The 14,954-nt window shown below is 37.8% G+C and overlaps 2 protein-coding genes across 4 annotated transcripts in view; one reads left to right on the top strand and one right to left on the bottom strand.

Moving 5' to 3' along the window:
• LOC108755037 (protein windpipe) overlaps positions 1-6,484 on the top strand; it is a 22,345-nt gene extending 15,861 nt beyond the window's left edge. The window contains exons 2-3 of one of the 3 annotated variants that reach the window (XM_018497763.1): positions 1,192-1,241; positions 4,265-6,484. In XM_018497763.1, coding sequence (XP_018353265.1) covers positions 4,282-6,363 — 2,082 coding nt within the window. In that variant the 5' untranslated portion in view covers positions 1,192-1,241; positions 4,265-4,281 and the 3' untranslated portion in view covers positions 6,364-6,484. Of the gene's footprint in view, positions 1-1,191; positions 1,242-3,936; positions 4,157-4,264 lie in introns of those variants that run through there. The other 2 variants (XM_018497782.1, XM_018497772.1) reach the window with 2 other exon arrangements.
• A 2,942-nt stretch (positions 6,485-9,426) lies between these two features.
• Positions 9,427-13,873, bottom strand: LOC108755034 (insulin-like growth factor-binding protein complex acid labile subunit). The gene is made up of 6 exons (XM_018497750.1): positions 13,464-13,873; positions 12,872-13,175; positions 12,323-12,551; positions 11,582-12,177; positions 10,716-11,133; positions 9,427-10,087 (listed from the first exon to the last, which is right to left on the bottom strand). The coding sequence occupies exons 1-6, from the start codon at positions 13,653-13,655 to the stop codon at positions 9,469-9,471; spliced, it is 2,358 nt and encodes a 785-aa protein (XP_018353252.1). The 5' UTR covers positions 13,656-13,873; the 3' UTR covers positions 9,427-9,468.
• Positions 13,874-14,954: the final 1,081 nt, after the last annotated feature.

Raw genomic sequence — 14,954 nt, 5'->3', positions numbered from 1 at the left:
TATTATCTATACAGCTAGCCAATTAAAACGAAGAAAACGTACTTAGCGATAGTCGATAACGATAAGCCTCATTAACGCACGTAATGTCACGACATCGAGCGACGTAATCGACGTTGCCTCTTACAACCCGAGAAACGGCGTGCCGAATCTAGCACACGCGAGACATTTTGCAACGACGCGATTACGAAATCAAGTAAGATGCGGGCCATAAAAGAAATAATATAGAGGGCAGGGAGATACACACACACACACGCGCGCACACACACACACTTGTCATAATAATTACATGCGGTATAATAACGCTGCGACGATCCAGGGCTGGAAAGTCAAGGACTAGAACTCTTGTGTCGGAAAGTGAGTCAGCAGCGCGCGGCGTGGTATAGACAGGGAACAGGATGGGAAAAATCCGCGAGACGAATCTTGCGCAACGAGAGGAAACGAGAACGAAAGTATAACCATCACGGAGAAAATCCGGGACGAACGATTTAACGCTCGGCCGAGCAATGGTGGATAGGTAAATAGGTGGTAAGCATAGAAATCCTCAAGCAACAGATTGAACACCGTTTAAACAATTTCTGATGGATTCGCCATACTTGGTATTTTTCAGAACCTGCTTAAAATAGGACGGGAATGGATATCTTACTCTATTCTATGCATAATCTATCTCATTTTATCTTAAACAGGCTTTGAAAAGTACCAAAATACCATTTGGCGGAGCAAACGTACGGTGACCGTTCTCTTAAGGATCTCTAGGTATATACACGGGAATGCGAACACGCGAAATTCCTCGCGAAATGATACTGCGGTTACACGGTTATACCGCGAGAATCGTCACAAACAACTTTCCATGTCTTGCACATTCGAGAACACTCATGCTCGCGATAAAACATGCGATATTACACGCGCCACGCGAGAGACAAATGCGTAAGTAACGGAGGAAAGAACGAAAGAACGAAGAAAAAGCGTCGAAGCTCATGCATTAAAGAGGTCCTGATTGATCATCACGAATTAGCTTGTCATTCGTTTTGTGCCAATCACCGTAATTTATTTCCATTAAATTCTATTAAACATTTCTTTCATCGGACAATCATTGATCTTATCGATACGTCAATGTCTCTCTGGTATTGAATCGCACTGAATCAAAAACCATGCAGCGTAGGAATTTATTCGCCTGTTTCGTGTGTGTTGCAGATGCCCTCGAGAGCACGGTGTTGCCGAAACCACATCTGAGCAAACGAGTTGTAAGTGACCGATTAAGATATCCATCGATCGCATGACAAGTAGAGACGAGACTAATTTCTCTTTATCATAATAACAATATTTTATCACGATTGTGATTAGTATCTGCTTAATGATAATAATTTATTGTATTAATTAAAAGTGGTAAAATTAAATTTTACCGCTGCAGTAGAGTATTAAATTGATATATTTATCATTTTACTGACCGACTTTCTGCAATTAGCATCATCAGTGCCTTTCGCAAAACGTAAAGCGTTGACGTAACTTTAAACAACATCTCTTGTCAAAGAATGTAACTCTTTGTCATCGTTATTTTTTATTATATAAACACGTGAACTTGTCTTCCTGTAACGAGCCAAGATTTGTTAAGCTTTGAAAAAGCTTTCACGTCATTGTGCGTTGTGGCACATTTGTATGAGATATCATTTTTATGCGAAAAGCCCGTTCGTAAAATGACAGGAAGTAGTCTTTGCAAATCTCACACACACACACACACACACACACACACACACACACATATATATATTAGTTACACAAATTGTGGATCTCCGAAGCGCAGCAGATAGCAGATCGTCCCCCGAGGTCTCGAACTCATTGGCCATGACCTACCTCTACCCACGAGATCGTCTGAAATGTATTTTACATTGCACGGTGCACAGATTTACGTCCATTCTAAAATTAAGCCGGAAAATGTTCTGATAAAATTATGATTGCTTTAGATTTCTTGTTAAAAATCCAATTTACATGCAAAAAGTATAATACTTCGCGATACTTAACATAAAAAATAATCCGCATGAAATTTCGCGTCTTCTTTCGAATTTTTATTTTTTTGAAACGGATAAAAATTGAGAAACGGAAAAACTTAACATTTTTATATAATAAATTCCTAGAAGTTTTCCTGAGGTCGAAATTATGTGCAATGTCTTTCTATTTTATTATTTGGCTTTTTATTACAATATTACTTATCTGATAAGCTAATCCTTACATAATACTATATTTTACCATATTTTTGCAATATGTATTTCCGGGTAATATTAATCTAATTTGCCTTACTAATTTCTTTCATTAATTACGCTGTTGATCGTGAAAGGTGAGAGCGCGATTTCAATTCGGCGCAGTCCGTTGGTTACGTAATAATATCGAGAAATCGGTATCAGCTTATCGATATGGTTAACAAGCACAATGGAATCCATTATCCGTCTTATCTCATTGATAGTGAGAGATATTTATTTCAATCCCGCGGTCTCAGAGTTATTAACGCGCAAGAAATGCACCCAAGTCGAATTGCGTATGCAGCCGACCAATTAACGTGATTACGATCGGTCATGCGAGTTCAATGCACGTCGTTGCGCGATCACGGCGCGTGAACCATCGCCTTTCTTTCCTTCTTTTACCCGCTGTTTATAGATGGAAATGACGTCACTGTTATGCCAACACCGTGGACAGTATGCAAAATAATGCAAATGACATGCCAAAACTGCTCGCCCTGCGCCTTTCTATGTATAGGACGCCGGTCATAGCGGTTTAGCAGTCCAAAGAGGTATTTGATGGCGAAAAAGAGATTTATCCGTCCTATAAATTTTCTTCATTCAACCCCACGATCCTATCTCGCTTTAAATGGTTACTTACAGAACGGCTATCTTAGTATACGCGGAACTTTGACATTCACATTTTTTTACCTGCATACAATTATTGCACAATATATTGATCGAAGGAGAATATTTTTTGAACTATAGTCAGTAAATTGGAAAGCGCTCGTAAGCGTATTTTATGTTCTTTTGAATTTCGGAACGTATGAATTTTATGCAACGAATAAAATCTCTAATACTTTTTATATACTTAAAAGATTAAATTAATTTTTTATAATATTGTACAATAACGTGCGATACATTGGTTGATAAATGTAAAAATATTTGAATTGTACTGAAAAGTATCTGGGTGCATAATGCACGTAATCGCACATCATTATATTATAAAAATAGTTTATCTCTGTCTATATATATATATATATATATATATATATATATAGTATAATATATAATATATAATGATCTGCGTGCCAAACAATATACGAGTTATATAACAACTATTAGAAATATATATAGTAAGATTCTAATGATCGTAATACTTTCTCATGAGTTAACTCTTACTTATCGACTCTTACTTACAAACTATACCGCCTCTTATTTGCAGCCCCATTTTGACGATTACTGATAATATGCTGATAAGGATTGCTTGGATCACCGAGTTTATCAGCGTTTGGCCATCGCTTTTCAGCTTGGCTGATATAATTGAGTATCGAATGTATCACGCGCGACTAGAATCGACTTGAATGTTTTGCAGGTGCTACAACGGTGGCAATTACCGTCAGGCTAGGCGTGTGTACTAATTACAGGCATTAGATAATTATTGCTGTGCTAAGCCAGCCGGGACGTTTTACTTTCATTACTTTCCTTCACGGTCTGCTTGAATAGACCGTGAAAATTACGATCTTTCGTGTATGCGATTACAGGATATTACAAAGTACAACGTAATAGCAATAATGAGCAATACGTTTCGCTTGCTATTACGAAATGTTAATACGTATTACACAGGAAAACGGTAAGCGATGAGTAATGCTTCATTATTGGACACACCGTGTATCGTACTTTCTGATAATTGCTTATCTTTGATATCTTTAGTTACACGGTGCGTGTCCAATTTAGCTCTTAAAAGTCCACTTCCCTACTCATCGCGTTGACCTCCTTTCGGTGGTCGACCGCATTGGTCATCTCGATACGTAACGTTCACTTGGAGTCTACAATGCACAGAGTTAACATTTGAAAATATTAATAATCGTCATTACGAATGCCCCACGCGATAGGCTTGTTCTTGACACGGCGAATTACGTAATCCATTCATCTTCTACGTACGCGAGGTATTTCATTGCTATTCTTATTGTAAATATTCATCGCGTAACGAAACTGACAAACACGTGTATGACATATTATTGAGAGATGTATCCATATACGATTTTTTGTTGCAGATAAATCAGATCGAAAGATGCAGGCAGCACCGCCTCTGCTGTCGTTCCTCCTGATCCTTTTGTATCACTCGGGATGGGCCCACGGGCTCTGCAAGCTGGAGAACAGCACTACAGCATGGTGCGATCAGCTGAAGGACCTCAAGGACGTCGAGACACATGATCTGGAGACCTTGAGTGTTCCGGTCGGACAAGACGTTTTAATTCCGGGCCTCTTTGACAATTTGACTAGCCTTAAGCATCTTGACCTGTCCGATGGCGATCTGAGGAAGATCGAATCAGGAAGTTTTCGAACTTTAAACAACTTGAAATCTCTGAATCTTGGCGATAATCGCATCGAATACCTGGATCTAGCTTCCCTGGAGGGTCTGATCCATCTGCGAAGTTTAAACCTGCGAAGAAATGTCATCCGACAACTGCCACCTGCACTAGCGCGTCTAAAAAATCTGAAGCATCTAGACATTCACGGTAATCCGCTCGAGTGCAACTGCGCCACCCTCAAAGTCCGCGATCTTATCGTACAGAGGGGCGTGACGGTGTCGAAGAAAGTCGTGTGCGCGGGTCCCGGCAACATGAAGGGCACGTCGCTGATGAAACCAAGCGCGATGATCATTTGCAGCTTCGAAGAGCAGGATCGAGAAATGCAGAACGACCAAGCGGAAGGCTCTGGGGAATCGGATTTAGGATCCGGAGACGTGTTGGATGGATTCAATGAAGAGGAAGAAGAGGAAGAAGAAGAGGAAGACATGGAAGATAAAAGCAGCACATCGGAAAAACCGAAAGAATCAGAAGTTGAAACGCCTTTCCCGACCGTGTTGATAGATTCCACGACAGAATCTTCCACCTCGAAAATAGCTGTGGAGGTCACTACTGGCACAACAATGAATTCTTTACATAGCACAGAGGACGAAGAAATTTTCTTCGACAACGAAGATAAGAAGGAACAAACATCCACGACTGAGATGTCGCAAAAGAAGGATATTAAGGATGTCTTGTTTTATCCAACCACAGGTTCTGGCGATGGAGATGAAGGTTCTGGCGAAGGATCTGGTGCTACTGGAACGCATTACGATGAGGAGGAGACTGAGAGGGCAGATACCAGTGAGGGATTCTTTGCCACGGGAGCAGGCTTCCTGAATACGCTTTTTGGATTTGGAACTGTTGTGACTACGTCGACGACTAAAGAGCCAAATCTTGAAGAGGAAGAATTTATACATGTATCGACTACTAATCTGGCCACTGAGGAGACAATCGTGTCTGACAAAAGCTATTCAGTTGAAGCCGGTATTGAAAAATCCACCGAGGCTACCACAAAGATCGTACTACCTAACACGAACGACGTAGTGATAGCATCTTCTGACATAGTCGATGATTCTAAATCTGGTAATATGATGGATAGAGATAACGGTGAACAAGCAGTATCTTCGCCTAAGCAATCCAAGAAAGGTATGGGCTCGTACGTCGTTCTGGCTGTTCTACTCGTCATAGTAGTGGCGTTGATCGGTTTCGCCGCGTATAGAGGCGATATATGTAAAAAGAGGAAGTCACGCGATGTAGAAACCGGCACTGAGATGAAGGAGATACAGAAGTCTCTTTTAGAACACGGTGAAAATTCGACTCAACCGAAGAAGGAGGAGAACACACCCTACGTGACGGAAGTCGAGAGCGATCCTCTCGTGAAAGTCAAATCTGCTGGTGACGATGCGAAAATTGATGAGATCCACGATGACGACTATCAAACGCGAGAAACGCCGCGTCTCAATGGCACTGTTGATCATTCGGAACCCGTGAAGCCGCCTAGGAAGCAACTTTCACAGGACGAAAATGCAATTTCACAAGACGATGAGGTGAGAGAGGAGAGACCTCGTGTGGACATAAATTCCTTAAAGAAAAACTTCCTGGAGGATAGGAATCCGCAACCCTCTACTTCAGCGACGACCAATGGACCGACGACGCATTTTCCAGAGCCCAATGGACCACCGCTCAGTCCAGGGGCCCAAAGAGTGAAGATCACTCTGCAGGAGATTCCCGACAGTGTGCCAAAGACGCCTATACTCATTACACGAACAGTGGCTGGTGAGAATCTAGTCAAGACGCCATGAAGCAGCGTCCTGGGGAGAGAATCTACGAGAGATAACGAACGTTACATCGACCGATCGACATGCTCGTCTGTCGAATAGAAATCGAAAGACAAATATGTGTGGAAATGAAGGAGAAAGTTTTTTTTTTAAGAATGCGACGTACAGATGTGATTTATAATAACATTGTTGTTCCTAGGGCTGCACACGATTTGACTCCTCGCGATGGATTTTCGTGATGAAGAAAGATTACCGAGTCAAAGACCATATACGACAGTGGCTATTGTTTTCGGCAGGAAGCTGAAAGTGTGCGAAAGGTGACTGAGGGACAGTTGTAACCTCAGACCGTGTTTCGTTGAATAATTGGACGCACGAAATACTATATGTTATTATATTTGCTAAAGCTATATGCTGTGCAGGATGTCCTTCGGAAAGATATTGCGTATTATTTTTTATATATTTATAACCATATCATTCATTGTGTTTGACTATTCATAAGAAAACCTCGCAAAGTCGAATCTAATAAATTCTAATTGTCCTTGAATTCTAATTTGAAAATTTGCATACATGTGAGGGAAGTAAATAAATGAATTTATTTACTTTTAACATTAGAAGTTTTGTATTCACTAGATGGATCAAGCAAATAAATTACTATGAAAATATAAAAAACGGTGAAAACTATTTCAGATTTTAAAGGGTCAAGAAAATTCAGGGATCTTTTTTTAAACAAGATTGTAATATTAATCTAAAAAATAAAAAAAAATCAATAAAATGACCCTTTGACTTCTAATATTAAGGAACAAAGAATAAATGAAGATTCATATTTGCTTAAAGATCCATTGTAGAAATCTTGCAATTTTTATCGCTTATAATTCTTATCAACGCAATTGTTTTTTCTTCTTAATTTAATTGGGTGAAAATGAGTGATATTTTGGACATCCTCATTTATGCTATACGCCTAGGAGTGAGTATAACGCGAATAGAGCAATATTCGAAGTTAACACTATAGTAGTCAGTCTTCCTAAAGAGTCTCGCGTGTCCTGCGAGCACCAAAACGAGGACATCAAGAATTTAACGGTATTCATTATCGCGCGAGATCGCATCGCGAGGATCCTTAGATTAATCGAGGATCGACGAAATGTTCGCCGTACGTCAGGCGTCGATGAGCATTCCAGTTCTGCCATATTTTTTTTACGCACGAACCATCGAAGATTAATTAAACCGTCGGCCTTACGCCGTCTTTCGATCAAATCAGATTGTTTGCCAACGCGTACCTCGTAATTTTTAGAGTGACTTGTTAGCGTTTTAGGTACGAAACGTTTATACGCGATTTGGACACGAAGGAATTTGTAATTCAATGAGAAGAGTTTGCCAATTATGAATAATGACCTTTGGAACAGCTTTAGTACGGAGCTACAGAGTACGAACGTTTGAACAATACTGCTAACATTGTAGATCTATTATTCACGTGAGAGAAAATACATACGTAATATCCTGTTATCACGTTACTGCTCTTGCTTAGCGAACGCGATCTCCTCCGGGGCGACCTTAGAGGCACACGTTTCGGAAAGGCAGTGACTCGTATTTTCATGTGCATTAATGTATTTATTCGTTGCATACGATGCAAATTGAGAGACAAATTTCGTGTATGCGTGTGATGGCACTCCATCCTCCATGATTGCGTGATTATCAGTTAAATGGACGAGTCATGTAGCTGTGCGCGGCCGCACGGCGTGACATGCGCCGCAATGCGTTATCATATTATCCATACTATCGACTATTATTCCTTACATACGATTCTTTAAGTCAAAATGTGTCAAATGCTGTTAAGGCATTGTATATGATTTAATTTTAAGATAGCGCGAACCCCGTTAGATCGAAACTTGTCCCAACGATAACGCACATCGTCAGATTTAACTTAGCGATAAAGTAAGGAGCTCAGTAAAGACTTTATTTATATGTTCAGCCTTTGATCAATAAAAGAGAGTGTTATTTTGTTGATCCATCATGTACTTTAATCGTGCGTCATGGATAATCTTTGGCCTCGCTTTGTTCTCATATTCTCGAACACGTCACCAACATTACGCGTGATTTTATATATATTCATCTGTTACATAATTATTACTTGATGACACTTTGCGTTTAAAGAAAGCGACATAAATCACGTTGACTATCAATATTCGCATAAAATGAAGTATAAGTAAAGAAGAAATATAAAATATATTTCATAACTTTTCATGTCAATGTCCTTCACATGTACGTATAAATATTACATTAATATCTGTTTATAAATTTAGATCGTGTAAACTAAATGAAAATTTACAAGTCTTAAATATTTTTATATCCTTTCTTAAGAAATAACCAAATCCACACAAAATATAGTCGATAAAAGCGCAGTAAAAGTAAAACGCCCACTACGCAATGTAATGATTGCTGGGATATTACTGAATTTGTATCAGATATTTAATGATTCAATTATTTACAATTTATAAATATTAGCGTTTACCGCCTCTTATTTTCGTAAATGATATATTAATATGACGAATGATTAGTTCATAACTATAATCTTGAAGTATCTTAATTCTTTTTAGATTGACAAGAAATTACCGTAATTCGAGATCGACGTGTCTTCGTTACATTCAAACCAGTAATCTGACGTTATTATAGCTAGAATCTCTATAGACGAGACAGTGTTCCAAGAAGACGCTTGTACTTTTGCTCTATTGGCCAGCCGACTCATTTGTCATTTCCTTGATTACTAATCTTCCTTAGGCAATATGTGTATTTAACACAAGGGAAAAAACCGGTTTGACAAGATAAAACGCCGTAACATTATCGCGCAAACTAACATGTGTTATCATGGATCCGTATCCACCCAGTTGATTTAGCGTTGATTTGGTAGAAAGACGACTTTTGTATCACAAGAATAAGTTTTTAAATTACAAAGTCCCATATTCCGCAAGGTGTACAATATAATATTAATTGTGCTTCCAGCCGATTTATAAACGCGAGAAGAGAATATTAAAAATCTACATTGCTCTTTTTTTTCTTAGATTTTTATTAAACTTTTATTAAAACACCAAGAAAATTTTATTATATGTTTTGAAACAATTCACAAATGGAAATAATTTAAGACTCGCGTTCCACAAACGATTCTCTGTAGCCACTCTTGGGCTCTCGTTTGAGTTCCTTGATGACAATGGAACGGTTCGAATTCATTACCTGGACGTCGGAATCTTCATCGTCGGTCACATGCTCGTTTCTAAACACATGTCTTCTCTTTCTCTTCTTCGAGGTAGGCGTCTGCGGCCTTGGCCTGTCCTTGCTACTGCTGGACTCGAGAGTCTCGTCCACAATGCTATGCCTCCTGGCTCTGCGCGCCGAGGAAGTTCTAGGATTCGTATTATGCAGTTGACTCGTGTCACATATGTTACCACTGGAATTATTCCTCTCTCTTCTGATTCGTTCCTGCCGGCGTTCTTCCCGTCTCAGTAGATCATCTTCGCTCTGAGTCCGTTTTCGAGGTCTCCTCGTACGCCTTTTCTTTGTCCGTAGATTATCCATAGAATTTATGGAACGCAAAGTGCCAGTTTCGATGGAAATCTCGTTTAAAGCATCCATGGAATGAACTAGTCTTTGCATCTGGACTGCTTCCTCATAGCTAGGTGGACCGACTAATTCTAAAGGATTAATTCTGATTTCCTCTGGAGCCTCCAATGCCTCTATTTCTTCCTCCAAACGCTGGTTCCTGAAAGTACGATGAAATAAGAGTTTTTGTTTGATTTCATTGCGCTATTGTATAGCTAGAAATGGTATATTATCTGTAGCGTAATTTAAATGATGAAAGATTAATTATGAAAATTCTCTTGTAGAGTACACATTTATTCTATAATACATTTAATTAATTTGAAGATTGATAATTAGAAAAATTCTGTGGTTTATATTTATTAAAAATTCTGCTAAATTAAAAACATATAATTATACGTCGGTATAAGTAACGCACTCTCTGAGAGATCACTTTCAAAGAGATGAATAATGTACCAGCTTGCGAAATTGTAATGTAAACCTACTAGTTCTAGAGACAGATATCTGTCTTATCTGTTGCAGGTAGGTGTGTCCACTTTCCTTAGCTTACATTTTCTTAATTATTCATTTTAATTACGTTGAAAAATATTGTAAACATAACGCGAATATTAAATTACTCAAACATTCATTTTGCTTATTGTACGTCATAAAAATGAAGGTCATTGTGTGTTCATTGATGACATGCCGCGCGTATTGATTTTACTTGAGCGAGGCAAAGTGAAATATTTTTAGATATATTTTGCATATATACACAGAAAACTTAACAATTAGTAATCCGAAAGCATCTTTACCTCCTTTGCAAACGTCGTAATCGTTCTCTCTCTTCTGCTAATTCCATTTGCCGTCTCTGCTCAAGGACTCTTCTCTTTATCTTCAGGGTGTGCTTAATCGATATCACGCTGCCACACAAAACGACTAGAATGAGCAAGCTGATCATTACCATTCCCCAAGTTCTGTCTTTAGGATAATACAAGTTAGTGTTCCATTCATTGAAACATGCGGCTTCCCACGAATAGCCGGAAAAGTTTGCCGGACTTTGACAGATCAAAGTCGATCTCACAGTTTTGGGCGAAGGCTCCGTTAAGTACTCGAAAGTGTCATAGAGTTGCATACAGTCGCATCTCCATGGATTATCCTCTAAATGGACTGTGACCAAATGTAGATTGTTTTGAAATATGTCAGGATCCATCGCCTCTGTCAAGCGATTTCCTACAAAGTAATTGATTAATTACATAAAACGTAAGCGCAAAAGATTCAAGATCTACACAAAATAAAAATGCAGAAAGAAATCAATTTCAAAAATACAATTATATTCAAATATAATAATTCTCGGATTAAATTCAGAAACCATGTATTATCGATAAATTTCAACGATTAATTAGATTTTTAATTAAAAAATTTATATAATTAGAAAATTTGGCCCTTTTTCTTTAACTTTTACAAAATGAAAAAATTAGAATAGCACTGAAACATATTTTGAGGTAAGAAACACGATTAAATAATAAATTATAACATATTATTCTCTTAAGAAAAAGCTGTAATTTTGAAATTAGATTTTCATTCTCTAAAAGTTAATATCCTATCATTAACAATTAAATTTTATCAAATATCTTCTTGAAATTGTTTTCTCGTAAATGACTCAAAGTATTATATATACCTGATAAGTCGATTTTTTGCAATAATGGTAATTTAGCAAAGCTGTCATTGTATAACTCGACGAGCCTGTTTCTCTGCACATCTAGTATTCTTAATGTCTCCGAATTTAAGCCGCGCGGTAACGACTGCAGATGATTGTCTTTCAAATTCAGAATTTTTATTCTGGATAGGTTTTCTAGAGAATTCGCCCTAAAGTGATTAATTAGATTGAAGGATAAATCCAATGTCGTAACAAAAGACGACAGATATGGGAATCGGTACAGAGAATTGTAGGAAAGATTCAGAAGTCTGAGATCGATGTTATCCCTGAACGCTAGCTTGTGAATTTCTCCAAGATTGTTTGCAGACAGATCCAGTACTTGAAGCTTTAGCAAACCTTCAAATGTGCTAGCATTTAACAGCGCCAAGTTATTCGAATTCAGGTACAAGTGCATCAGCTGCCTGTTTTTGACGAAAATACGATCTGGCAGTAAACGAATTGTGTTGTGAGAGAGTCGAGCCTGCGTTAATGACGGCAAACCATGAAGACCGGGTCGGTCAAGATTACATCTCGATACGTCTAGTTTTTTTAGCTTTAAGTGCTCTAGGGTCGAATATCTACGAACGAGTAATGTATTATATTATTTGCAAAATTCCCATTAAAGTTTTTATTCAGTAAGCGCTATTAAATCTATTAAGCGATTCTTTTCGATGATTAATTTAGATATAAAATTAAAATTATAATCAAATAAGGTTTCATTACCGAGTGCTGTACACTAATGTAGGATTATTGACCAGTCGTAGGTCCTCTAATTCTGGAAATCCAACGAAAGTGTTTGGATTCAGATAATTTAGAGCGCAGTCAGACATGTCCAACCATCGCAACGTCTCGCTGACAGGTGTTTGAATACTTTTCAGCGGATTTCCTGCAAGACTTAGAGTATTCAGCGCCGACAGTCCATTCAAGGATTCATTGCCGAATACTTTTATAACTAAAACAAATAAAATTTTTATTTGTTTAATACATACGTGCATATTATTGAATCTTAAGAATTTTTTCTATATATTTCTACGCAAAAAGGATAAATCTCCGTATCATTAAATATATATTACTAAATTAAAATGTGTCCGTAAATACGTTTCTTTTTCAAATTGATATTAACTGTTATTATAATATCCACGCTATTATAAACAAATATGATATTTTAGTAGATATCTTTTTAAAAATCACCTTTAAAGAATTCTTTAATCATTATAATAAATCATTATAATAAATATTTTTAATAACACTTATAACTATCTTGGTACACACGGCAATGGCCGGCATCCACTGCCTGAAGCACTTCGCTGGTTAGCCCTTTCAAGTCAGGTAATAGATTCCTTGAGATGTATAGAACTGCCAAGGATGGTAACTGGCTAATGGAAGCAATATCTGCTGTATTTGCGATGAGGTTGTCTGATAGATCTAGTCTACGAAGCTTTTTTAATTCTTCGATATTATTCGGCAAGGATTTGAGCTGATTCTTGGCCAGATTCAGGTACTGTAGATCAATCAGCTGATTGACTTCGTCGGTGATCTCACTTATACGATTACTCGACAAATCCAGATGCTCGACCTATTACAGAACAAATTAATTTTAATTATTAATTAAATGATTTATTAGACTCATCGTCTAGAAGAATATATTTGTCTGAATTGATAGTAGTTTAATTATCTTGATCATATCTTCTTCATGATTGTCATCGTGTATATATTTTTATTGATATATTACTGTACTATTTTATTTTATTTTATTTTATTTTTTACACGATAAGCTGCAATAAATTGTTATCTTACAATGAAATTTATAATAAAAAAACCGCTAACAAAGGAAGTATTACTCATCGCATATACATATACTCACCACATTACTAATATTTTCGGGAAATATCAATATTCCCTGCTTCGAACACTCGATAGTTCTGGGTAATTGCCTAAGGCGGCACATACACCTGTCAGGACATATGCTTTGGCACCTCGTAATTGACAGAATTGTTAGCCACGTGATCAGTAGTGCAAGAAACACGCCGCGATGTCTCATTGATCGTTCCTCCATGTTTCTTTTTCATCACCGCGAGTCAGGTCGAATAGTCGCGTATAGCCCACATTCTTGCAATTCAATTTGCCTCCGAAATGACATTTACAGCCTCCCGATTGCACATTGCCAACGTCGAAATCTTTGTTACGTACGGGAGAAGTTATACGAGAGAATAAGATCGCTCACCGAAAATTATGCCGCTCCGAATCGATGACCGAGCGTACTGGTTCTCCGAACCGTGCTAAGAGCACTGAGAGTTAGTAGCTATCTTTGATAAGTAACGCAGGGTACGTCGCACGATATCTCTCTAAGATAACCGCCGTGTCGAGGTGTTGAGTGCGTTATGTTACGTGCAAAAGGAATAAAAAAAGGAGAATCGGATAAAGATAGAGAGGTGAATATACTTGTAATTGTGCGATGGTTTGTCCGCGGCAGGATGAATGGCATCCGAGATATTAATCTATTCTGCTCATATCGACAACGATTTGAGTCGGTCTCGTCGAGAACTACTTCATTTACCGTTTAAATCTATGTTTTATATGTATTTATTGTTCAATCAGCAATTTCAATGGCAGTTTAATATTAATCATGTCATGCTTATAATGTACATTCATTGATTAATTAAAAGACGCTGATTTCGATCAAATTTCTGCGTGCGTCTGCAACTCGTTCGAGCTTTAACATCATCAATTTTTTGCTATAGTATTAGCATCGCTAAATTATTGAGACGTGGATATTTTAACGAGCTCTGACATAGGTCGCTCTGTCGAGATCCGGAGAAACAGGTTTTCCGCGAAGGAGACATGAATGGAAATCTGAATGGGCAGTGCCGTGGAAAATGTAAGACATTAGATAAATATCTCAAGTATCCCGAAAGCCGATATTGAAGCGGGCATCTCAGTGGTCTAAGCCTCTCTCGGCTGACCCATGCGGATATTTTCCTCCCCTCGCGATGCTGTCGCCGCATTACGATCTTTCTCCATCATTTTTTTTTTTTTTGATCCGACAAGATCGTGCGGTTTCTCCTTTTCGCTGTTTCCAATATAGAAATTAGATCAAATGGAATTCATTATCACATTTATCGCATTTATATTTATATTTTTTATTACGAGTATTTCTCCGTGTATACATGATTACTAAGTAAAGCACAGATTGCTAATGATAGTTTTTTCATGGACTGCAAGCTTTTATATTAATAGAAAAGAATGATCTTAAGATTCTTACTTTTTCAAGAATCCAAATTTTCAGTTGCATTAAATTCATGGTTTAGATATTCGGGAAAAGAAATTTGTCAGAAAAAAATAATATTTCTAATAA

Source organism: Trachymyrmex septentrionalis, unplaced genomic scaffold (genome assembly GCF_001594115.1).
Source record: "Trachymyrmex septentrionalis isolate Tsep2-gDNA-1 unplaced genomic scaffold, Tsep1.0 scaffold121, whole genome shotgun sequence".
Taxonomy (NCBI): Eukaryota; Metazoa; Arthropoda; class Insecta; order Hymenoptera; family Formicidae; genus Trachymyrmex; species Trachymyrmex septentrionalis.
This window is presented reverse-complemented; position numbering and strand designations above follow the sequence as displayed.